This window comes from Gorilla gorilla, chromosome 13 (genome assembly GCF_029281585.2).
Source record: "Gorilla gorilla gorilla isolate KB3781 chromosome 13, NHGRI_mGorGor1-v2.1_pri, whole genome shotgun sequence".
Taxonomy (NCBI): Eukaryota; Metazoa; Chordata; class Mammalia; order Primates; family Hominidae; genus Gorilla; species Gorilla gorilla.
The window spans coordinates 25925558-25951159 of NC_073237.2; the positions used below are offsets into that span (position 1 = coordinate 25925558).

General features: G+C 50.2%; 1 protein-coding gene across 3 annotated transcripts in view; it reads left to right on the plus strand.

Annotated features, from left to right (window-relative positions):
- The first annotated feature begins 785 nt into the window (after window positions 1-785).
- PAX5 (paired box 5) overlaps window positions 786-25602 on the plus strand; it is a 202320-nt gene continuing 177503 nt past the window's right edge. For 2 of the 3 annotated variants that reach the window (XR_010130152.1, XM_004048026.5), the window contains exons 1-3: window positions 786-1250; window positions 14434-14599; window positions 20053-20250. Coding sequence is in view for 2 of the 3 variants with exons in the window: in XM_004048026.5 (XP_004048074.1) it covers window positions 1205-1250; window positions 14434-14599; window positions 20053-20250 (410 nt within the window). In the remaining variant the exon portion in view is untranslated. Of the gene's footprint in view, window positions 1251-7581; window positions 8704-14433; window positions 14600-20052; window positions 20251-25602 lie in introns of those variants that run through there. The other variant, XM_019034203.4, reaches the window with a different exon arrangement.

Below are 25602 nucleotides of genomic sequence, written 5' to 3' on the forward strand. Positions count from 1 at the left end.
CTGGATCTGATTTCCTCTCTGGAATCAAGTCCTGGGGCTCTGGGACTCCACAACGTCTCAGAGCTCGAGGGCAATGCGATTCCACTTATGGGACGGGGTAAGGTGTCTGGAACTCCCGCCAATCTCCAGGAACTACTGAGATGTTCTGCTCTGCCCGGGTGCTCCAAAGCGGAAGCCCGGATTTCATCTCCAGTATTTCACAGCTTAACCTCCATGCTCTGGGCCAGAATGGAACTTGATGTGGGGAGGGGTTCTGGGACTAGAAGACTGGATGGGACCTGGGGGCTTTAGGGATCTGGCGCTGCCCTAGGGTCAGGGGCCCAGCAATAGTCAGGGCCCCAACAAATTGGGGTGGGGGTTGGATGGCTGGGAACCCTGGGGTCGGGCGCCGCCCTAGGGGTGAATCGGAGTAAACCGGAACGTCGCCTCGGTGCCTGGCAACACTGCCAGCCTTTGCAACCCCTTTCAAAAGCACCTGCTCGGCCGAGCAGTTAATTTCTTCAAAAACAAAAACCCGGCCTGCGCTCGTCTAAGCAGCGGGGTTTGCACATGGAGATGTCACAGGCCCCGCGCACAGCGCAGAGGGCCGCGACCCCCAAGCGCATGTCTTAATAGAGGGTGCGGCTGGAAGACCCGGGCTCCCGGGCTCCGCTTCGGTCTGCCCCTTCCCGTAGGTGCGCTGGCTAGCGCCCGGCGCAGGCTGAAGCCTTCCTTCCCTCCCCCCCAACCCCTATAAAAGTCTGGGGCGGCGCGGCAGCAGCACTGCTGCTCTCCCGGCTTCCCGCTCTACTCCGGCCCGGCCGGGTCCGCCACGTCTGGCGCGCTGAGCAGGCCCGGCCGCGCAGCGCCTACCCTTTCCTCGCTCCGGGCCGGCAGTGTGGGGCGGCGCGCTGGGGGCGCGGCGTGTCTGGGGACATCTTGTGATGTTGGCGAGAACAGGACATGATCTCACATGGCGAGAAGCTCTTTAGTTCCTTAATCATTTCACGGTGCCTTCGGACGCTTTTTTTCCACCTAAAACGTTTAGTTTCAGCTCAGTGATCAGCTACCCCAGCTCGGCGGGGGAGCGGAAGGCTTGAATTATTCCGACCTGTGAGCGGCCCCTGGCACCAAAAAAAAAAAAAAAAAAAAAAAAAGAAAAAATAGGCACAAAAAAGTGGAAACTTTTTTCCCTGTCCATTCCATCAAGTCCTGAAAAATCAAAATGGATTTAGAGAAAAATTATCCGACTCCTCGGACCAGCAGGACAGGTAGGACCGCGATACGGGCTCCAGACGTGCAAACTCCGGGACACGGCCAGGCCCTGGTCCCCACGCAGGGTGACCCTGGAGGAGGAGGGGGTGCGCCGCATTTTCGTAGAGACTGTCTAACTGCGGCGTGTTTGTTATGTTTTTTCACCTATCTGTTCACACACTTCTGCATCAGTCCAAATATCTGTGAGTTTGTCTGTGTTTTTCTCTGTTTCTGAATGTTCATGCTGGTGTCCTTCCGGGGGTCTGCAAGTTAGGGCCTGTGTGTTTATATAAGGGATTCAGTGTGTGCATTACAGTATATGCATTTTTAAAAGATGTAAAAATATATGAGTTTGTGTCCAAAAGTTGTTTTCCTGTGTGTGTGTGTGTGTGTGTATCTTTATACTCGTGGGGTATTCGTGTGTGTTTATAAGTTAGTACTTGTGTGTATATTCTTTTGGGTATCCAAAATGTGTGTCTACTATGAGTGTTATTTATGTAATTGGGAAATATCTGAGTGTACATCCACTATTTAAAGGGTCTGCATTCACCTGTTATATCCCAAGTGATTTTTGGAAGTGAGAAAGAAGTGGCTACACTGACCTTTCCATTTTTGGATGTCAACGGCTGTCCAATGCATACATGCCAATGTTCACATTGTGTCTCTAGGCAAACTCCTAGACGTGGGTCTGGGGCCTATGGAGATCCGTGGTGTTTAGCATGAGCATTGTAAGGCCCAGTTTCCATTCTACTGGGAGATAGGACCAGGAATGAAGGTGTGAATTCAGGGCATGTAGCCTCTTGGTGTGCAGTGAGCACTGTTCAGGCTACCATTTGTACAAACAGGTCTCCTGTGGCAGGCATAACCTTGCAGATGACAGCTGACACCTGTAGGGTTAGTTGTGACATTTCTAGGGACCCCCATCCTACATTCACTTTCACCTAGACAAGCCTCTGACACTGGCGTGTGTATTTGTGTGTACACACAGACACACACACACTGTGTCCTCAGGTTTTATCCTGTGGGTGCCGCACCAGTGGAGGAGAGCACAGTGGGTGGATGCACGTGCATAGTCTGGGCATTCAGCTCTAAGGCCTGTATGCGCACAGGCCTCCCTGGCTTAGGTCCCCATGTGCCTCCCACAGGCCTGAGAAGTAGGTAGCAGGATGTGTTTATGTCTGAGAGGAGATAGCAGGGACAGTAGGCCTCCATCTGCCCTGAGGCATGAATCAGGTATGGGGGGCCTCTTTCACTCACTAGGCCACTGTGAACTCCCACACAAACACTCTCCTGGCCCTGGCAAGAAGCCCCCTTCCCCCATCTCTGTGCCCTCTGAGAACCTCCATCTCTACTCCAGCCTCAAATACAAGCCTAAGAGCAAAAGAGGATAAACTTAGACCCCAAGTCCAGGACAACTTCTGGGGCATAACTGTGTTTCCAAAATTGTGGCTGAAGAGAAGTGAGGGCAGAGATCTGAGGCAGAAGAGTGCTCCCAGGATGAGGGCTCAGGAAAAGGTATCTGGAAACTCCTCTTCTCCATCTTCAATTCTCAGAAGGCCCTTCTCCCTGGCCGTGGGCTTCTCAGCAGATGGACTTTCAGAGAGACCTGAGCCTGGAAGTGGGTGTTGTGTATGTGTGGGGAATGAGGCGGGGATGTGTGAGTGTCATGGAGAGGGTCTGCGCAGTCCTCGGGCTGGCTCTCCCGACAAGCTGTCTAGAAGAATGTAATTCATGGCGGTCGATGGGCTCTTTGATTAGTTCAATTGCCTGAATAATCATTTAATCAATAAAGCATTTCATTCCTCTGCATAGCTGGACTGGGTGGGGCTTGGGGTGGGGTGAGATAGGGGAGCCCTAGGCTGGCCAAGCCTTAAAATCTAGAGAGCCACGCCCCCTCCTCCCTGATGGGTTGGGGAAGAGCTGCCTGCCTGGAAAAGGGCAACAGTTCAAGTGAGACTGCACTTCCATCTGTCCACTCCAGCCTGGGTCAGGGCTGGAGAAGAGAGGGACGCTGAGAAGCTGTCCAAGCTGGTGCTCAAAGGGTTGTCCAGGTCTGGTTCCTATGAGAGCTTCTTCCTTCTCCCAACTTCTGGGTATTTCATGGGCCAATAGACTTCCTTTTTCTTCCTTCAGAACCATATTCCATTTCTTACCCCAACCTCAGTTTCCCTATCTGCCCAATGGGGAGGGAGTGTGTCCTTCTGGCTCTAAGCCCAAAATAAGGTCAGGTCAACACTAAGCAGGGAGCCACTTAAGGACCTTTTCCTCTAATGTCTTCCTTGCTGTAGGGAAAGGAAACACAGAGGTTCAGAGAGGCGCAGGGACTTGTAGGAGATCATAAAGCATGAGTAATGGAGGGAATAGGAATGGAAGGTGACCTCTCTGCCCTTAGACCTCCTGTTCCTGCTGGGAGAAGAGACAGATTCCCCCCTCTCTCCATGGACCCCCTTGGAGAAAAACTACTGCTTGGGCAAGTAGTAGTCTCTCCTTGCCATGGGAACCCTTGAGTCCTTAGATCCGGGCAGACCTGGATGGATTGAGTACTTTCCCACTGGGCATTGACATCCAGTCTCACAGTTCTGGAATGAGCCTGGAATGGAGTGATAGATATTAATAACCCCCATCCATGAAGCTTCATCTCACAGAGCCTAAGAAGTCACATCTCAGGATTTGTTCTCTGTATTAAACAAACGGGGAAGCAGAGGCTTTAGAAGGGGCTGCCTGTCTCAAGTCTTTGGGAGAGAGAGTAGTCCCAGCGCCCCTGGCCTGCAGGACATGCTGGTAATGATAACACACCCCGACTAAGGTGATTTTACATGATTCTTGAAAAACCTGGTTAAATTCTCGTTTTTTCTCCATCCTCTTCAAGAACTCCTGAAAACAGGGACAGGTCAAGTAGAGCAGACTCCTGATCCAGGGGCAGGAATCACACAGGAATCTGCTGTGCCTCCACTTGCTGTATAATTTCAGGTCAATTTCTTTCCCTCTGATACTTAATTTTTTTTTTATTTTTTAAAAATGAAGTTTAGAGAGAACTCAGTGGGTTGAGACAGCCGTGCTGGCAGCATCCCTGATCTTTGAAGAACTGAGCAACCAGTCTGAGCCCTATTGGGCCTCACTTTGTCAGAAGCAAGAACAGGGAAATGGGCTGGACTTGGGTTGAGGGAGTCGATGTCAGGCTAATAGAACACTGTAGCAGCCCGCACATCCTGAAGCCACGGTAATGCAGTGCGCTGGGAGGCGTGGAAGGGGAAGCCGGGAGGGGGTGTGTCCCCAGTGAAACGAGGTCTCTGCCTTCTCAAACATTATTCTCAATGGGCTGTCTTTCAGTACCAAAACTTTCAAAGGCAATTCGGTTCACATAAATTGAGTTTCTTCCTGGATAGTTTCCTTTTGCGGTCTCCTGCCCCCAGCGCCTAGCACAGGGCCCGGCCCAAAGCCCTGTTACTGGGAGAAAGAAAGCGCATCACTGCAGATCAGAGCGAGGCCCGATTGCGTTGAGAGCCGCGGTGAGAGCTGCTAGTCTCGCTCTCCTGGACCCAGGCTGCGGCTTGTGGGCGTTCAGAGACAGGACTGAGGCGCAGTAGCCCGGCTCCACCATGGACTTGCTGTGCAGCCTCGAGCTAGTCACGTAACCTCTCTGGGCTGTCGTTTAGTGACCTGTAAGGCTGGGCTAGGTGGTCACGGTATGAGGTCCGGTCGCGCCTTTTGGGGCTGGAACTTCCCAGAGGCCGCCCGCTCGGGCGGTGATGAATCACCCCTATCCAGGGGGAAACTCCTTCCCCCAAGAACGCCGCGAGTTGCGGGAAGGGGCTGCTCTGGGTGCACAGGTAAGACGGGTCCTGTGTGTGCCACGCAGCAGAACACTGTCCCGAAGCCGAACACCTACTGTGTGAAAGGGGGAATCGGCGCTACTCCTGCTCGGGCCGTGCCCCGGGGATTCTATGCAAGCCTCACGGGTATCCGAAGGAAAACCTGCGTGTGCGGGCATATTCCAGCCGAGTTCTTCGATTTGGCAGCATCGCCCCTCCCCCACCATCCCGAGAGCGGCTCTGGAGAGGCGCTTTTGAGAAAGGTTTCCAGCCCGCAGCCTTTCTTCTACCCCAGACTTGCTGTGTGACTTTGGACAAGTCGTATCCTGCCTCTGGGCCTCGGGTTCTGCACCCGTGAAATGGAGAAAGCATAGCTTCGAGGCCCTTTTAGCTCTAAGATTCTAGAGAACCTGGGTTTGTAGGCCTGAGCTCAGCAAGAGAGGCTGGGGGTGGGGGTGTCACTGGCTGCATCCCTCAGGGCGTCCCGCACTCCCGCCTCTCCAGTAGGTGTGCAAGCCGCCATGTTGAGTCTGGGCCGAGGATCTGAATTCTGGTCATTTCCGACCCACTGGGCGCCATCGGGTGAAGCCAGTGCAGGAAGTCTATTCCATCCCCGTCCCTCTCTGCTGTTGCGATCTTCCTGCTCCAAGGCCGGGGGTGAAAGGGGAAGATCCGGACAGGCGGGGTTCCAGACAAAGAAGAGATAACGCCGCCACTCCACCCCGGCGCGCACTGCAGCCTCCTGGGTCCCCAGAGGCCCGCCTGGGGCCGTTTTCCGCAGCTGTGCCCTGGTGGGGGGTGGGGACGGGTGTCAGCGCCGGAAACTTGTCTACTGGTCAGGGACAGCTGGGTGTGGAACAGGGACAGAAGGCGGGCCCAAGAGTCGACCCCAGTGTAGGAGTTTGAGAAGTAGAGCATGAGTAGAGAGAAGGCAGAGGAAGGGAAACCGAGGCAGAGAATAAAACAAGAGGATAACCCAGGAATCCTCCCATGATCAGCCTGTACTCTGTCTTCCTTACAAGCCCAGTCCTGGAGCAGGCATCTCAAAGCCCTTGTTTTGTGGATTTATGTTTAATATTAGCGGATCATCACTCTTGAAATAGAAAGTGAGTCTTCGGACCACTCCCATGAGTTGCTGGGGCAAGGGAATCCTCAGCGTCGTTCTTGAGCCGGGGCCCAGATGGCTCACAGAACTATAGCTTCCTGGGTGAAGAATGACTGTCACACGCTTCCTTTTCAAGGTCCAGTTTCTTTGATTGTTGTCTCAGAGCCTTAAAACCCACAAAGAAATGGACTCGCTAGTCAAAGATCCCTTCTGTAGCAAGAGTTCTGCTACAAATCCATCCATTTTGTCTACATAGGGACAGGAACTTCCCCTGTAGAGGGAAGGTCAGTTTCCCGTCAACTGGAAGCTGCCGCATTGCAGCGCGCCTGGCCGCTTTGCTTGACCCTTGCAGATACAATGCGCCCGTCCACCCGCCCGCTTCAGGGACCCTTATTAGCCCTGGACGCGACTTGGCTCATTCGGTTCTCAAGAAGCCTTGAGCCGGGTGCGGGATTACTCCGGTGGACAGAAGCGCAACACCAGCTCCCAAAGCGTCTGGCAGTTCCTGATCTGAGGCAGGAAAGAGGGCCAGCCACTCTGCTTGGGCAACCTGGCCCAAAGCCTTAGCCCCTCCACCCAGGTGCGCCCTGGTGGGCCCCAGTTACTAACTTTAAAGGAGTGTGAGATATTCTCCCCCTTCCCCCAACGTCTCTGCGTTTGGTTAATGCAGCAATGAGGGCCCTGCAGGTGGAGTGAGGGAGGAGGGTGGACGACGAGGAGCCAGTGGTGGTTTAGTAGGTACTTGATAAAATTAGGAAATAAAATTAGGAAATATTTCCGTGGAAGGAACCTTCAGTAAAATCTAGTTAACCCCACTCTGCCCATTTTACAGATGAGGAAAGTGAGGTCAGAACTGGCAGATATGCACACACTCCGATGTACACAATCCGATCCCATCACGAGCCTGATGGTGCAGGATCTCTACTGCGCTCCTTGTCTTCCTCCAACATACATTTTTTGTTTTTTGGTTTTTTTTTGGAGACTTCCCCCATTCTCACCCTTCAATCGGCTGCTTTCAAGCCTTGAGAGCGTCCCAGGATCCCAGCATCGCGGTGGGGAGGTCCAGCCCGCGTGGGACCCGCAGCGGGACTCTCCAGGCACTGCGTGGGCCCCTTTCCCCTCCCCACAGCCGCGATCCACTAGGCCTTAGTCCAGCGCGTTTGTCAATGAACGTGGCGCCGCCGCCTGGGCCCCGCCCCCCATTCTCTCCCATTGCCCAGGTGTCCGCTAATCAGGCGGAGCCTGTGGGCTGCTTAGCCAATGGGGCGGTGTTTCGAGCCAGGGCCGGCTGACGCCACTCTGATTGGCTTGGTGGAGCGTGATTGGCAGGTTAGCCCCCGCCCCGCCCCCGCCCGGAGGGAGCTGAGCCCCGGGCGGCGCTGTCCACACGCAGCGGGTCCTGAAAGCGGCTCCGGGGCGGCGCGGTGGCGCACTGTGCGCGCCGAGCAGGCGGAGGGCTAGCGACGGCGGCGGCGGCGGCAACGCAGGCAGTCAGAGCCGGCTGCGGCTCCATCTCAGCCCCGGCAGCCCCGGCGGCCTTGGTGGCAGGGACCCTCTGCTCTCTCCTCTGTTCCTCACTCCACGCCTGGGGCAGGCACGGCGGCCGTCCCGGAAGAGGCAGCGGAAAGACAGTGGAATCAGACCCACGAGGGAGGGCGGCGGGGCTCGAAGAGTTGGTTGGCACGAGGTAGACACCCCGGCGAGGAAGAGTCCGTCGCTAGTGTCCCCGTTCCTGCTCCCAGCGATGGGCGAGCAGCGGGGGCCGCGGGAACTTTGAAGGCAGCGGGTCTCAGTGTTGGAGGGCTGCACGCTCCCGGGGACTCCGGAGTCGCGGCCCCAGCGTCAGGGGCGGAAGCATCTCCAAACCCGCCAGGACCCCGCGCTGCCGGAGAGGAAGTTCTTTGCAACTTCGTCCGAGACGTCGGAGAGCCAGTTCGAGAGAGGCGGAGGGGGCAAGTCCGAGCCCCAGAGACTCGGAGAAGCAGAGAAAGAAAGGATCTGGCGGAGACCGAGGGGTCGAGGAGGGACCTCAGAAGCATCCAGGCCGCGGAACCAGCCTGGCAGCCCCCGGGTCTCTCTGCCCCCTGAGTGAAGTCAAGGGCCGATTGTTCCGGCGGCCTCCTCAAAGCTGCTCCTTCCCAGGGCCGGGGGCTGCTGGCTGTCCCGGAGGCGGGCCCCTACGCTATGCCCCCGAAGCCGCGGGCGCCTTGGCCGCAGCTACCCCGGGCTGGGCCCGGAGCTGCCGCTTGAGCCAGCCAGGGAGGGAAGCCAGCCGGAGTTGGGCACCCGCTCCTAGCCCGGGTGCGCTAGCACCATTTCCCGCCTCTCCGCGCAGCTCCGGGCGGTCTCCAGCAGGGAGGCTCTGAGAGAGACCCCGAAGCTCCAGCAGTGTTTTCTGAGCCCAGCTCGCACAGTGCCTGGCCTGGTGGCGCGGCTCCCTATCCGCCCTGGGCAGCCCCTTGGCGCCAGGAGGCGGCGGCGTGGGCCGGCCTGCAGTCTGGAGCGCCCCGATGGAAATACACTGTAAGCACGACCCGTTTGCATCCATGCATAGTAAGTAGGCGGCGAGCTCGCTTCTCTCACTCTCCCGCCGGGACCGGGTTGGGGGTGCCGGACCGTGGGTCAGGTACTAAGGCCGGAAGGATCTCGGACCTCTGCTGCAGCTGTGCAGCTAACTTTGCAAAGTGCAGGGATCCCAGGCAGGGGACCTGAAACAACGCACTTGGCCGCCCGGGCTGATGCACCTGGGAATCCCGCCTCCGGCAACGCGTAGCTTGGGCAGCGAGCTGCAGCCTTTCAAGGCTCCGGCGGCTACATTTCAGCTCTTTCGGAGAACCCTGGCTTGGACCCGTAGAGGGCTCCGGGCCAGGCCAGTTGGAGGGCAGTAAGTTGTAGGGAGAGGTCACGCACAGTCTCAGACAGCGCCCCACACCCCTACTCCGATGGCGCCTTTTTCAGCCATGGGGCTGATCCAGACTGGCGCTTGGAGGGATAGTGGGGCCCTGACCCGTGTCTGTATGTGTGGAGGAAGAGGTTGAGAGCTAAGCGAGGACACCGGGGCTAGGGCTCCAAAGGCGTCCTGGAGTTGAGGAGGGGGCTTTGAAAAATCAAGGAAGTAGCGGTTTCTGAGTTCAGCTTCTGCTTAGGAGCCGGCCAGTTCATACAGAGACCCTTAAAGACCCCACTGGGTCCTTCTCTGCAGGACGCCTTTTCTCATGGCTTCTCCCCTTTTAAAAAAGAGGATAAGAAACGAAAAAGAAAGAAAGAAAGAGGAAGCCAATTAGTTATCACTCAGGCACCCCCGCCTCTGAAAGACTCAGCGTGTGTAGGAGACGGGAAGGGTCATTTCGGGCGAGGGCAAGGCCGGCCTGGCTGCCTGGCCCGCAGGGATCCTGCCAATTCACCCATTATCACAGCCTCCTGTGAGATGAGCGCTCTTCTCACGGTGAGTTAACGCCGGATTAGATTCGGAGATTTCAAGGAAATTCCAAGTGGAACGAATCGCGTTTCCTTTCTGTTTGCTGCAGAGCCAGGCTGGAGGAAGGTGCCAGGCTTCGGCAGCCTCGGCTCGGGTGCCGCTCGGGGTCTCTGCCGGCTGCAGGTCAGGGAGTTGCTCCCGGGCTAGGAGCCGTCCCCATGCCTGGTCTCCCCACCCCGCTCCCCCCCCACCCCAACAGCCTGGGATCCAGCTTTCCTAGCCGCAGGTCCCCTATTTAACAAAGGCAGCAGAGACCCGGCTGGAGTGAAGGTGAGCTTCCCGGGGCGAGCATGTCCGTGTCTGCCACGCAGTGCTGAGTGGCCTGGCAAGCAGGGGAAAGCCTGTGTAGGCAGCCAGGGCTGGCTGCGGGCAGGTCAGTTTCTCTTTGTGTCAATTTTCTGAGTCTGAAGTAATCCACCAAAGCAGTGGGGAGCTCTGTGCAGAGGAGCCCCCTGTTCTGGTCCCAGCCCAAACGATTCCTCAAGGTTTGGGGCCTGCGCCCAACCGGTTTCCAGTCTGTGGTGACCCCAGTGCCCTCCACAGCCTTTTCTGCCTCGGACTCCAGCCTGGCTCTGGGGAGGCCCTGATCTTGCAATGTAAGCCCAAAACAAACCAGTTGGGGCAATGCTCTGAGAGGTGAGCAAGCCCTTGGCTCGGCCAAGGAGCAACTGTGGGGACAGATGGGGAGCACCAGCCCCCGCACTTCTCTCCTCACTGGTGGAAATCCACAGGCCCTCACTGTGTCCTTCCGCCCAGCGCTCCGTGGCCCAGAGGTTGTGCCCTAGCCCTTGGGGAGATAGCATCAGACCTGGTGGTCTCTCGGCTGAACATCAGTGTGGAGAAGGCGGCTTCTTTCAGGTGCAGGTTAGCCAACCGCTAATGTCTGTGCCTCCTTGTCCGGCCTTCAATCGCCCCCTCCGTGGGAAGTGCTCCCTGCCATTTTCAATCTCCCTGGCAGCACAGTGGGGGCTGGGCCCCAGCCAGTCTAGCTTCCAGAGCTGGTGCAAGACCTTGGCTTCTCTGGAAGCACTCTCGGTTCTGAGGCCCAAAGCTGTTTTCTTGCACAATGTAGGCCTGCTCTGGGGCCCCAACTTGCTAGCAATGGGGAGTGGGGGGTACAGTAGATCCTGGAAGGTGGCTGAGGTAGTAGAGGCTCAGATCAAGTCCCTCCTCATCACCTTCCTCCTGGCCCCGTCAGTTTCTTCTTCCTGTTACCTCTCCCTGCCTCCCTCCCCCTACCACTGCTTCCCCCCACCACTGCTTCAGAGCCGGATAGCTTCTTTGGAGAGGGGCAGGGACTTCCAGGAAATGGGCTTCTGAGTTTGGAGGAGTCCCCACCCACTATTCCAGGCTCATCATTTTCATCAGCACGATAACCTCCTGCTCTCTTCCTGAGCGGTTCCCCTAGGTATCTTTACCAGTTATAAAACACTCATAGCCAGGGTCCCACCTGACGGTGGCCTAAACCTTCAGCTTCACCCATTTTACAGAATATGATATTGAGGTCAGAGAGACAAAAGGACTGACTCAAGAAGTTCACATTGGCACAGCTGGAGCTGGTTCTTGGGTCTCCCTGACCATCTGACAAAGGCATTAAAATGAAGCTTCAGAGGGTTCACAGAAGGGGAGAGGGAGGGACTCAGATTCCAGAGAGAGGGCAGTGGGTATACACATATGCAAAGCTCTCTCTCTGTCTAGTCTAACCATGTATATGTCTACTGCCTGACTCTCCACATGTATCAATACCATTAGGGAGACTTCTTCCCTGCCCTTTCCCTGTGCCCCTGTTTGCCTGTCTGTGTACCCCTTCATTCTTTCTGGTTTATCTAGGAAAAATTTTAATGATCTTGTGGGGGTCCTGGAGCTCAATCTGTGGCTGAGTCAGCAAAGACCCTTTCCCCAAAATCCTATGCTCAGCCATGGTCTTTGGGGGTATTGGAGGGGGCCTGTGGTGGGTAGCATGACCTTATCAGGGCCTGAGGAGCGTCTGTGGAGGCCAGCCCTTTCCATACCAGAGCCACAAAGGCCTCAGGGGCCTCTGCAATTCAGTCTTTCTCTCCTCACTCCCCTCCAAACACTGCCCAGTCTGCCCTGTCCTGTGGTCTGTCTTTTTCTTGTATCTGTGGGTCTGTTTCCTGGTCTTCACCTGATTTGTTTGCCTCTGTCTCTGTGTCACTCCCCCTTTCACGGGATGAGTCCTCACCTAATTGGAGTCCATAGGAAGTACAGGCTGGGACTTGGGTTCTCCAAGAAGATGCAGGGCCAGAGCTGGCACCCCAGAAAACAAAGGTCCTCTGTCTAGAGAAGTCCCCTGTCCTCCAGAAGCCCCTTCCTGGGCTTCCTCCATTTTCTCTTCTTATTGCCTCCCGTTGTGTGCCACCTTCATCTTTCTTTTCTTGGCCTATTCTAGCTTCTCCATTCCTTTTCCCTCTCCTCTGCCTGCCTAACCTGCTGCTTCCTTTCCAGGCTCTCTCTCTCCTGGTTGTCTGTCTCATTCAGTTCCCACTGTTTACACTTCTCTTAACACACCTCTTTTTTCCTCTTTTCTTTCCCTGTCCTGCCTCGCCTCATTCAGACTTTGGACTTCACTTCTTACCAATTCCAGAGTAAGTGACCTTCCTCACACCATAGTTGTAAACCTTCTCACCACCACCCTCTAAGAGCTCTATTGGGTAGGATTGTGATGGTGGAGAAGGCCAAGGGGTCTTGGGGACCTTTCAAGGAAGTTGAGGAAGGTAACAGGCTCCCAGGTCACCCCAAGTCTGTTGTCAGCTGTGGACCTATAGATGAGATTGTGAAAGAGCATTACTATCTCAGCCTATGTGGTCAAGGGTAGAGGGTTTGGGGACCTGCTCTCACCTTGAGAGACCTGGCTCTAGGAGACCTTTAGGGTTTTCCCATGATACAAAACAGCCCCCAGTGCTCATAAATGTCCTGCAGGACTGCTTTTGGAATTTAAGTCCTCTGAAGGTTGCCACTGTGTTTTGGGCAGAAAGTCTCAATTGTCAGTGACATAGAGAACAGGCTATTGCAGATGGACCATAATACCTGGACTCCCAGGTCATATCAAAAGTGTGCTGGGTGTTTAAGCTTCCTTTGCCTGCCCTTTGTTTTCCCAGATGAGCTTATACCAATTTTGAATTTATTTTCTTTTACTTAAATCCAGCCTGCTCTTGAAAGATCTGTACAACCTTTTTAAATAGGTGTTCCCAGCCCCAGAACAAAGCCTTCTGAAGGCTTTTGGCCAGGGTGGCTGCAGTCTTTCTGTTTTAGAAAAACTATGCAATGATGTTTCTAGCTGCAAAATCCTATTTGGAATGGTTTTCCTTTTTCTTATGTCTTTTAGAACAATCAAAACTGAATAAAGATCATTTTGAAAATCAGAAATCCAGCTTAGAACTGCAACTAAGTACTTCAGTTATCTATAAAATTGTGTTTTTCCTTGAAATAAGCCTGAGCCTGGACATTTTTGGGAAATATTCATGGGAAACTTGAGTGGATTGCTTGTTCAGTTTTTAGGAAATACATTATATTATGGGGGTTTTTGCTCCCTTTATTTCAGATGTGGTTCATGAACCTGGGTTGTAGTTTAGTACTGGGGAGAAATAGTTGAGATGAGGTGGCTATTTCATATTTTAGAGTTGAGTGTATATGTGTGTGAGACCTTTGAGGTCTTTCCCTTGTACGGTCCAGTCCTAGTCCAGTCTTGGTTCAGGAGGAGTTTCCCCTTCCTTTGCCTCTGAGCTGCCAGCAACATCAATAAATGCTTTGACTTGGCTTTGGGCTCCAGTCTTCAGCAACGTCAGTGAGTGACTAATTAACAGCTATAAGGTCAATGATGTTGCTGCATCGGATCACTCTGTGTTTACTGGTTTGGCTCTTCATTTACTTGGGTGTCCTTCCAGATGGACCTTGATGTAAGAGAAGGGTGGAGGAGGCACTTTCTCTGGCTCCTTTTACTTAAAATCTATCCCGGGACCCTTGTAAAACCTGGGATCCAGAGGCTTTTGTAGGTTTCCTTATTTTCCCTGGACCAAAATAAAGCTATTTGTCAATTGCAAAACATTGTAAAAATTCCAGGGAAACTCCTTTATAACAAATCCCAATGCAGTGGAGTGGAATGTGCTGTGTGTAGAAGATGCTATGACCCATTTCTTTTGTGTGCTTTGAGAAGGTACAGTGGTCAAGTCTGCATGTCAACCTCACCTTCTTAAAGGGAGGGTTTTAAACAAGGCAATGGTTGTTTTTTTTTCTCAGTACTCTGCAGGTGCTGTTAAATTTTTAAAAAATTCCTTAGCCCTTGAATTAGATTGCTGATTAAAAACAAAATTCCCTGAGATATACTTTTACTGGAGTTGTTCTTTTCACTTTTAAAGACATTTGTTAAAAGGAAACGAGTTTTATTTTTTTCCTCTTTAAATATGATGTATTTTAATGCATATTTTCTCCCCAGGATCTTCCTTAGACCTCAGCATCACATAATAAGTTGTGCCCATTTCGTTTATACTGAGATCTTCACACATTTCATTGTTTAGAAAAATTACGGGGAAAATGCTAATAATAGTATGGGGATGTTTGCTGTCAATAGCTCAACAGACTGGCTGCAGATGGACAAAGGCTAAGATTAATTTTAAAAAGCAATCTGGGGACTTCGTGTAGTTTGCACGATTGGACTCCAGGCGCGAGACATCCAGCCTGCCGGCCATTTGTGATCAGAGGGGCTCTGGGTCCTCACAGCGGTGCTTCTCCTATGTGACTGGTTCTAACCACCCTTTCCCTTTCCTTTTGTTTCTGATCTGTTTCAGGACATGGAGGAGTGAATCAGCTTGGGGGGGTTTTTGTGAATGGACGGCCACTCCCGGATGTAGTCCGCCAGAGGATAGTGGAACTTGCTCATCAAGGTGTCAGGCCCTGCGACATCTCCAGGCAGCTTCGGGTCAGCCATGGTTGTGTCAGCAAAATTCTTGGCAGGTAAAGGCAGGAGCTCGAGGCTTCCCTTGATCTTTCAAATAAAGACCTAAAATATGACCCAGCAGCTGTCCAATATGACAGTATCATAGTGAGAATCATGGTGGCATTTTGTTTCACACGCAGAGCACTTTAAAGTTTGCAAAGCCCCAGTTCCAAGTAGCCCTGGGAAACCCCTGTCTCTAGTGACATGTGGAATAGGGTGACTTAGTCAGGAGGGAAGACATGTTTTCTGAAAGCCTGGTGAATTGTTCTAAAGAACTCAAGAGTAAGACGTTCTTGGGAATTTCCCTTATATATCCTAGGTGAGCCTGGGTCCCCGCATAGGACTTAATATCACATAACCAGAGTTCAATGTTTCATTTTAATGTTTTTGGAAGCATATTCCACTTTTAAAAGTCAGCTGTTATTTTCAGTTTTGGGTTATTATCAACCTTGTTATGTTGGGCTGCAGTATTTTCCTTCTCTATGTTTTTATTTCCATCACAGTGACAAGCATCCAAAGTATATATTAAATTAGAGAGGAGGAAAACAAAAAAAAACCCCAAACACCAACTTTCAAATATGACATTTGAAAGTTGCCACTTGACCTGGCGATTTGCTGCAAACAAAATACTAACAATGAGGCTTCTCCCATAGGACCGTGCAGCCTTTTAGCACTCCCATTTATTTTCTCAGTAGCCTCCGCGTGATCCAATGAAGCATGTTTTAAGATGAGAAAACAAACCTAGAGAGGCAAAGTGACTGACACAGGTTTATCTAGCCAGGCAGTACCCGGGTTGCGATGACGCCTAAAGGACCCCTAGACCATCTGGGTCTCACCATAGCCCCAAAACAAAGCCACAGGTTTGTTTCTGGGCATGTGATCTTGTTCTAGGTCTGCCCTGTCAGGCAGGAGCTTTCTTGGGTTTAGCTGTTCAGTGCTTTCTCACTATTTCTTTTCCCGGGTCAGAAAATAACCTTTGTCCTGTAGTTTGCATTATGGTTTGAGCACAGACACCTGAATAGGAGGTAAATATTTTGAAGTATGTCAGTGACATTCTGACTTTCTGCTGGCTCCTTCCCTTTCATCTGCTGGAATTCAAGAAATTCTCTCAGATGGAAGGAGCAACAGCTTCTAATAACCTTGGGGAGGCTGCTTGTTTGAGGCCAAGGGAAGAAGTTTTAGGACCAGGGGTCTGGCAGCTCCTTTGGGGACCTTGATCCCAGGGTTCATTCCGCATCCTCCAGCCCAGTGCAGGTTACCTGAGCTGTGGGGGCTGTGGGCTTCACTCCTGTTTAGCACTCAGAAAGCAAATGAACCCCAGAGATAGGGGGCGATTGCAGGACATTAACATGGTTTTCTTGTTAGGTGGTTGTTTTAGGCAGGCGGATGGGAGCGAGAGAAGAAAAGTCGAAGACAGAGAGATAGAGAAAAGAAAAAGAGAAAAAGAAGACAAAGAGAAAAGAGTGATTTTAAAAAGGCAGAGAAGTAGAAAGAGATAGATAAATGACAAGACAGGAGAAAGAGAGAAAGAGCACAATATTTTAGACTATCTCAGCATCAGACTTCTAGAACCAAAAGGCTCCTAGATATCTTTTTGTGGAGCCTCTTCATTGTACCGAGAGAGAGGGAGAGAGAAAGAAGGCCCTTTCTTTGTTTTTGCTGAGACATCTTTGCTGAGCCGACATTTTGCTCGCTGTTTGAAATCTCAGGGCAAGATACTGAGCCTTTTTCAGAGGGGACATCCAAACATGTGGTCTCATGTTCTGGTGCTCTGGAGCCTCCAAATCTCCCATGGAGATTGAGGGGGACAGGGACGCTTCCGAGACCAGCCGGCAGCCGGAATAGATTTGTCACTAGGTAGAGTGGCACTCGGAAGTTACGCGCCGCTCCGGTGCCTGGCCGTTTAAGTTGTCAACAATAAATTGGAATTTCATAGCTCATTATTTTCATAACTAAGAACCACAGTGGACAAAATGTCACTCTAATTAGAACTGCCTTTTAAGAAACAAGTTCAGCCCTAAAACAGTGTAACTGGGAATTTCTGAACTGGGGCCGTTCAATCCACAGATTTTTTTTTTTTTTTTTTTTTTGGTCACCGAAGAATCTGATGGGCACACGAGAGATGACAGATTGTAGGGAGAGTGCGATGTGTGGTGGCTATGGTTTTCAGAGTGTGTGGCAAGGCAGGCAAAGTCCCTGGGGCACACAGGGACCCCTGTCATCTCAGGAAGGTGGGCGGTCTGCCAGGAGTGTGGGCATTCAGTCTACAGAGCTCAAGGCTTCGGAGGGGCTAGAGACGCACAGCTTGGTGGCATCTGAGGCTGAGTTAAATCCACCCAGGGCCTGGCTGCTGTCTTTTTTCACTGGAGCCTGGTTGGGAGGTTCGGGTCATTGGAATTGGGTAGTATGTTACACAGCAACAAGAAACACTAGGGATTTTAATCCTCCACACGTGCTCTTTATTTTATGTTTTGCAAAGCTTATTCTCAACCGTCTGTATTTCTGTCTTCAAAACAGCCCCACAAAGCAAGCAGGGAAGACATTCTTCCCCTATTGTATGAATGGGAAAATTGAGGCCTAGAGAGGCTAAGTGAGTTGGCCAAGATCACACAGAGAGTTAGCATCAGAGCCACCTACACCTCTTGACTGCTAAACTAATGCTCTTTGCACCGAAGGACATTGTGTGTTGGTGGCTGCCGTTGGTCTTTTGTCTGTAAGCCAAGGGGCTGCACGGCTGTTTTGCTGAGATGAAAGGATAGTTATTAAATCTGAATCCTCATTTGACACAGTTTCGAGTTGGGGTTTTCGGAGTGTCAGGGTTGCCTTCTAAGTGCCTGGCCCATGTGTCAGTCAAAAGGACGACAGAGACCTCTCATGTCAAGGCCGCAGTCTTCCACAGTTGGCACTGCTCAGGTGGGATGGGCAGGTAGCCCTGCGTGCTGCCGCCCGCCAGCTATGTAAGTGGGGGCCGGGCTGGGGGGGACCTTCAGCCTGCCACCCTCTCAGAGTTGCTATGTGAACGTTGCAGTCCCATTCAACTAACATATTTTTGAGTATCCAGGACAGGGTTGTCTAAATGTCTGTAACCCCTTCCCTGAGATTCTGCCTGTCCTAACAGACACTCGGTGACTATCGATTGAGTGAGTGAATGAATGAAAAATGCATGTGAAAATGCCTGGCCTGGTAAACAGTAAAGTTCTCTGCAATTGCAAGGGGTCATTATTCTTATTATTATTTAAAATTTTATAAGCAAAGCAGCAGCTTGCTGTAGCGGGAAGAGCACTGAATTTAGAGTCAGGTTTGAAAGCTGGGGCTGTCCCTAACTACAGAAGGGAGTTAGGCAAGTCACTTAGCCTTCCGATCATTTATTTTTCCTTCTGTAAATCCCTGTGGCCTTGCAGGGTTAGTGTGAGGATCAAGATAATTCGAGGAAGAGCTCTGTAAACTTTAGGGTGCTGTGGCTGAATTATAGTGAGTTGTATTATAGTAAAAATTGGCTTTATATTATAAAATTGACAGGACAATTGGAGGCTGCAGAGATTGCTGTGTGCCTTGACTTAGGGTGCTTTTCTAGCCATCTGGGTTTTTTTGGATAGTGTTAAAAAGTTGTTTGTGAGTAATAATTTTTTGGCAATTACAGAAAAATTGCTGAAAGCAATTTTTTAGAAAGAGGGAAGATAGGTTGAGTTTTTACCTTATGGTCAAAATTTGTAAATGACTCACTCTTTTCAATGAAAAACAGACATTTCACTTTCACATCACTGCTTCCAAAGTATTTCATCTCTTTCAGGATATTCACTAACTTGGCCTTACCCAAACATACCCAGGCTGAGAATTTCAGCATCTCTGTAAATGTGACCAGTCATCTTGGGTAACATTTTCTACCCATCTCAGAATCACCTCGTTCCCTTGCCTATCATCAACTCTTGTTAGGTTTAAAAATTATTAGTCATTTAAAAAATGTCTTTTTGGTTTTTAAAAACAGATTCAACTGCAAGATAATTTCCTTGGAAAGGGAAATCAAGAATTCTTCTCTAAATATTTAGAGAGACGTCTGGTGATGTCTCAGATTCAGAAAAGAAATTATGTCAATTTTTTCCCCCCTGAAATGATGTTTCATGACACTCTCTTCTTGGTCTTGGTTTTACTGTAAAACCCTGACATCCTATTTTCCTTAATGAGCAAATGCTGATAGCATGGAAATGTCCTTAGAAACAGCCATTTACCTCAGGGGAGGTCCCTGGAAGAGTTGCCGTGACTTGTGGTTGGTTTTTCCGATTGCTTGAGTTTTGACTTACAACAGATATTTTCAGATAATTCTGCAATTCAACATTCCTTTTAATTTTACCCCAGGATTATTATTTTTCTCTTACGGAAAAATAAGTTGCATTTCAGGGGACAGTTTCATACAATGCTGCAGATTGTGCTAGGGCTTGGGAGAGCTGGCAAATCAAAAGTGTAAGCTACCTTATTGGGGAAATTGTAGTTCAAGAGGCTGGGTGGGCAACAGCCCTAGCTTGCCCATTTGGTCTTGTGTGACCCTAGGAAAACTGTTTAACCTTGATGAATCTCTGCTTTATACCTGTAGATCAGGACCTATTCATTTATTTGTTCATTCACTCATTCATTAATTCAAAGCAATTTATGTGCTTTAGAACTGTTGGAGATAAAATGGGAAAACTGACTCGAAAGTTTTCTGTAAACTATAAAATGGTAGATGAATGTGAAAGAATTTTGTTAATGCTTAGCCAGTGCTGTCCAATAGAAATACAATGAGAGACTGGCCGGGCGTGGTGGCTCATGCCTGTAATCCCAGCACTTTGGGAGGCTGAGGCAGGCGGATAACCTGAGGTCGGGAGTTCGAGACCAGCCTGACTAACATGGCGAAACCCCCGTCTCTACTAAAAATACAAAATTAGCTGGGCATGGTGGCACATGCCTGTAATCCCAGCTACTCGGGAGGCTGAGGCAGGAGAATCACTTGAACCCAGGAGGCGGAGGTTGCAGTGAGCCAAGATCACGCCATTGCATTCCAGCCTGGGCAACAAGAGCGAAACTCCATCTGAAAAAAAAAAAAGAAATACTATGAGAGCTGTGTATGCAATTTAAAATTTTCCAGCAGCACATTAAGAAAAGTTAAAAAAAGAGAGGTACTATATTTTAATTATATATTTTATTTAACTCAATATATAAAAATTGTTATTTCAACATATAACTAATATCAAAATTATTGAGATATTTTACTTTTTTGGTACTAAGTTTTAAAAATTCGGTGTGTATTTTATATTTACGGCGCATTTTGATTCAGACTAGCCATATTTCAAATGTTCAAAAGCCGCATCTGGCTGGTGGCTACTGTATTGGAACGTGCAGATCCGGACGTTTCCTGGACAGAGTAGCCCATTATTTTGTTGCCAATATCCGCTTTACTGGTTCCTCATGGCTAAGCTTCTTTCTCTTTGGGTCCTAGGTATTATGAGACAGGAAGCATCAAGCCTGGGGTAATTGGAGGATCCAAACCAAAGGTCGCCACACCCAAAGTGGTGGAAAAAATCGCCGAATATAAACGCCAAAATCCCACCATGTTTGCCTGGGAGATCAGGGACCGGCTGCTGGCAGAGCGGGTGTGTGACAATGACACCGTGCCTAGCGTCAGTTCCATCAACAGGTGAGGGGCTCGTGCCTGTGGGGGTTGGGGATTTGGGGGGGATGGCAGGGCATCCTGGAGGCTCTGCATGTGCCTTTCCTGAAGATCTGGTCTCTCTTTTTACCAAGGCCCCTTAGGGGTTACTGAACAGGAGGGATGCTAATGGGGCCTGCTCGGTCTCTCTTACCCTTCTCTTCTTTCCAAAGCAGGTAGGAGTCCTAGGCCCAGGGAGAGGGGAGCATGCCAACACCCTGGCCGCTCGAGTTTCTTCTGAGCCCAGAGTTATTTTCATCCCTCCCTTCACCACCCACCTATATGTGTGGAACACTTCACAGTGAATTGTCCTGACTAGACCTTCACAAATGTCGCTGTCCCTGCAAACCTAGGCTCAAGGTCTTAGCACTGGCCCATCTCAAAGATTCCCAGGAAGAAAATCCTTCCTCCAGTTTGGGCAGAGCTTGAGCCAGTGAGTGAGAGGAACATAACCCTGACTTGGAGTTGGGAGACTTGGCTCCTTGTTCCAGCTCTGCCACAAACTCAAAGTGGGACCTTGACAAAGCTCTTCCTCTCTCTGAGAGCCCAGAACCCCAGTGGTTCTGATGTGCATCTTCAACTCCAGGGGTGTTGTCCAGGAGGCTAAGATGCTCTGGAGCAATGGAGTTGCCCTCTCCCCAACTCATACATGGAATCTCACACATGGAGAGAAAGAACCAGAGAAATACCCTGGGAGTCATGCACAGGATCTTCCTAGCAGCCACACAGCTCCCTTTCCTTTCCAGTGTGATCCAAGACACATGGAAGGGAGCTCTCAGAGCTTTAAAAATTAATGTATGGAAGAAAGTTTTCTGTTGTAGATGATGAAATTTCAACTCCATTTAAACCCACACAGTCAGGGATGAAGTTCAGAGATGAAAAGAAATGATGGTTCTCTAAACTCTGCAGAGAAAAGAGAAGGCAGCAGCCTGAAAACTTGGACAGTTTCCATTTCTCCAAATCACACCCTACCATCATCAGTGCAGAGCTTGTGTGGGCATAGGGGACCCTCACTCCTAGCAGAACGAGGTGGTCGGTCAGACTAGAATGAGAGCCTCTTGTCCTGATAGTGGATCCTTCTGTGATGATTCAAATGCACAGATCGCTGTGGGAGTGCATGTGTTCACATTTTGAGTCCTGCTATTTTGTAAATTGTTAGCCTGTTTTTCTTCTCTTGGCAAACCTTGACAGAGGCCCTGACATCATGCATGGTACAGGGGAGATAGAGGAGAATCAGGTGTACAGTTTCTTGGTCTGTTCCAGAGGGGCTCTTTGTCCAGGGTGGGGTTCTGACATGCACTTAGAAGCCTGATACACCTGGACAAAATTGCTGAGGGGGTAGCAATGATGATGGTAGGTTTTGGGGAGGAGGGGATAACTCCTGTTCTTTTTCTGGATTATAAGAGGCTCCATTGTGTTTTATGAGCCCCTTACTTCTGGCTCTTTGCAGGATTTCCACGACACAAAACAACATGACAGGCAGCTGGCCTGCTCTGCAGAAGAACATCAGCCAAACCCCTGGTCAGGCTTTGGGGACCCACAGGTTTCCCAACGTAGAGTACACATATAATTGGGGGTTTGCAAGATAACCTTAGGTAGTCCGTGGGGGTCACAAAATCTAATGCCTTACATGGGGCCAGGCAGATAAGGTAATGAGGGAAGCAGGCCAGGCAAAAGACGATGGAGAGAGGTTGGGTCCCTGGCAAGCTAGGCAGCACAAGTCCTATTAAAGGGGCAGTGCTTCTTAGCTCCAGCCGAATGCTGTCAGGACCATGGGTCTGGTGTTTGCCAGGTTTTTTGCATTCTTCAAGAGAAGGCAGAAGCTGGGGCTTGTGTAGATGTATGCATGGATATTTCTGTATGTAAAATCTCTATATTTAAATTAATTTTTTTTAATGTAGAGATGGGGGTCTCCCTATGTTGCCCGGGCTGGTATCGAACTCCTGGGCTCAAGCAATCCTCCTACCTCAGCCTCCCAAAGTGCTGGAATTACAGGTGTGAGCTATCACACCTAGCTTAATCTATATATTTTTTTTAACAGAGGCAACTAATTTCAATTAAAAATGCCTTGCAGGATGAGCGTAACTTATTTACAGAGCATCGGTTTACATCCTCTATAATGCAAAGATGCAAGGATGCACATTGTTTTCTAATACATTTATTTTAATGTATTTTAGAAAAACATAAGTAACCCGCCAAACCAGTGAGTTCGTGAACTTTGTGAACTCCCCCTCAACACTCCCACCTACCCACTTACAGTAGGGAACTACAATTGCCTTATAAAATAAATTTATTTAAGTCAAAATTGAAGTGATGTGAAAGAAATGTATGAGGCAAATAGAGCAGTGGTTACAGATGTGGCAAAGACTGTGAAGGGGCATGGGATCAGAACACCCAGCAATCAGAACACCCACAATCAGGGGATGTGTGGTCAAGAGAAATCACGGGCCTGCTGATGCTTTCTGCCTGGACCTGTGCTGTGGGGAGGTTCTAACTGCTGGCTGTAGGGCCATGGCTAGCCTCAGGAGTGTCCTGAGTGTCCAGTCCAAAGCCATGGCCAGGCAGGCCATGCCTCTAAGGTGCTTTCATGTCTGTGGTCTCCTATAGTCCTTAAGGCTTGACTCTATCCTGTGGCAGGTGTAGCAACAGAGGCCAAGATGGAGAGTGCAGAGGAACAGTGACTTGGAGGTAGACATGGGGGTAGAACCCAGGTTTCCCAATGGTAAAAGGAGGGCTAGTTTCTTTCCACCACTGCCCTGTAGGACTCTGTGAGTGACAGAACTGAGGATCTGTGAGATGAGAGACAAGAGGGAGGACAAGTATTTTCTTCTCCATTTCAGATCCTCGCGGGCTGCCCGTTCTGCTGCCTGGCTGCCTGCCCTCTCTCATCCTTAGCCTTCTCCAGTGCTCCTCACTGGGGGCTTCTTTTTGGGAATATTCTCTGGCTCCTTCCTGCTCTCTTCAGTGACAGCTCACTAAGTGTAGGACAATCTCATGCGGCTGCCTTCCTCACCCCTAAACCCCCAAAGCCAGAGCCATCCCAGCATACAGTTTTATTTTTCAGATGAAGGCAAAGCTCCCACTGCATTCAGATGAATGCAGCTTCTAAATGTCTGCCTTGCAAATGACACTGTGTAAGAGGGTCCACATCTCTCCCAGCCCCTGCTTCCCTTGGAGGCAACTTTTCACCCTTTCTGATTTCAAACAGCTAGGGAGGGAGTGATGGCTGGATTTGTGGCTATTCTTATAGCCACAGGGGCATCTCCACGGTTCACCCCTAGGAGTATGTGCCTTCCTGTTACCTTCCAGGGGACCAGCCTAGGAAACCATGACTGACAAGGGGTTAAGCATCACTGAACTAGTTCTGTTAGGCTTGTGGGGGATTTCCTGGGACACAGATCACCTTGCTCATTTGACTTCTTATGGACAAACGTGCTGGGAGGCTGTACAACCTGCAGGGATCGCTGGATCCAGTCTGAGTGTCCATCGGAGGTGGCCATCCCAAAGCTGACCCAAACGGTGGGTTGAATAGGGTCTTCCTTCTTCTATTCCAGCACCGTGGCCAAGGGGTGGGGACTACAAGTGGCACTCCCAGCTTAGAGGGGCAGCTCTATTTAGTACCAAGTGGTTGGGTCATGTGAGAACATGAGGCCAGTATTGCTGGGTGTTCTGATTTTTCAAGAGAAGCTAGAATTCAGATATTTATGAGAAATCTCCCAACTTAAAAATTTTAGCAACTAATTCAAATAAAAACAAATATACTGTGCAGGCTAACAAAACTTGTCCCGGGCTGGAGGTGGCCCTGGGGAAGATGTTTTGTTAATTCTGCTCTTAATTCTAATTTTGGTAGCAGGCCTTCTGAGATTGTTTATCCATTTCCTCTTTCTTTTTTTTTTTTTTTGTTTTTTTGAGACAGGGTCTCACTCTGTCGCCCAGGCTGGAGTGCAGAGGCACAATCATGGTTCACTGCAACCTTGATCTCCCAGGCGAGGGTGATCTTCCCACCTCAGCTTCCTAAGTAGCTAGGACTACAGGTGCCACCACCATGCCTGGCTAATTTTTGGCATTTTTTGTAGAGATAGGGTTTCATCGTGTTGCCCAGGGTGGTCTCGAACTCCTGGACTCAAGCGATCCACTCACATCGACTTCTATCCGTGTCCTCTTTCTTCTCCACAACAGTCACAGGCCTGGGTGCCACCTGTGGGGCCCCTTGCAGCTTGGCACAGTTGCACCCCTGGGTTTTGAATTCTCGGCATAGCTGATGGCCCAAGCTTCTTACTGCACTGATGGCAGTTTGATCAGTGCCATAGATGTGGGTGTTTCTTCAGCCTTATCTTCCTGTTTCCTTTTTCGAGGCACCATGATTTTCTCTTTCACTGTAATTTTGTGAGGACTGGTGGTGGGGCGGGGGGCGTGGGATGATGGTGAGAAGCCTAGCCTTTCAAAGAAGGAAGAGTGATGTTTCCATGGGATCCTTAAATGCCACAAAGTCCCTCAGAGTTTTAAACCTCAAATTCTAAGTGGCTTTGAAATCCAAATAGCCTTTATGCCTCACATAGGAAGTATTTAGCAGAGGGACCGCGCTTCCTTTGAATGTGGCTTAAAGTAAAGTGCTGGGGCATGGGGGCTGGGAGTCTGGGCTGACTCGCTGTGCAATTCTGGGCAAGTCATTTGAGCATCTTGGGTTTTAGTTTCCTCATTCATAGGAAGAGTTTGATGCTGAGCTCCTTTCTCTGTTGGAACGTCTAGTGTGCTCTGCAGTACGGCAGCCAGGGTCCTGCTCACGCTCAGCAGGTAAGGGACGGGCAGTTTGGTGTGACTGCCAACTCAGCCCAACTGTCCCTGGCTTAGAAAAGGTCCTGAGTGTGCTCTTATTGGATGAGTCTTGACAGCCTGTCATTTTTAAAATTTAAAATTTGTTTAGAGTTGTTATGATTCAATTACAGTCTTGTTCTTCCCGCTACAGTTTCTTCTCAGTGTAAGCTGATGCTCTTTGTTTTTGCTTGGTGACTGCTAAAGGCAGATGAGCAAAATCTCTCACCCCTGGGGGCGGCTTCAGAGGCTTCCCTATAACTCTGAGATCCCCCTTTATAAAGGACAACCCTGATGCATTCTTAAAACAGTGTGAGAGTGGCTACCTTCCCCTCCCCAGCTTCCAAGGGGACCACTTGTGCTTTATTATTACTATTATTTTTAATTTTTATGGGTGCATAGTAGGTATATATATATATTTATGAGTACATGAGATATTTTGGTACAGGTATGCAATGAGTAATAACCCACCATGAAAAATGGGGTATGCATCCCCTCAAACATTTATTCTTTGTGTTACAAACAACC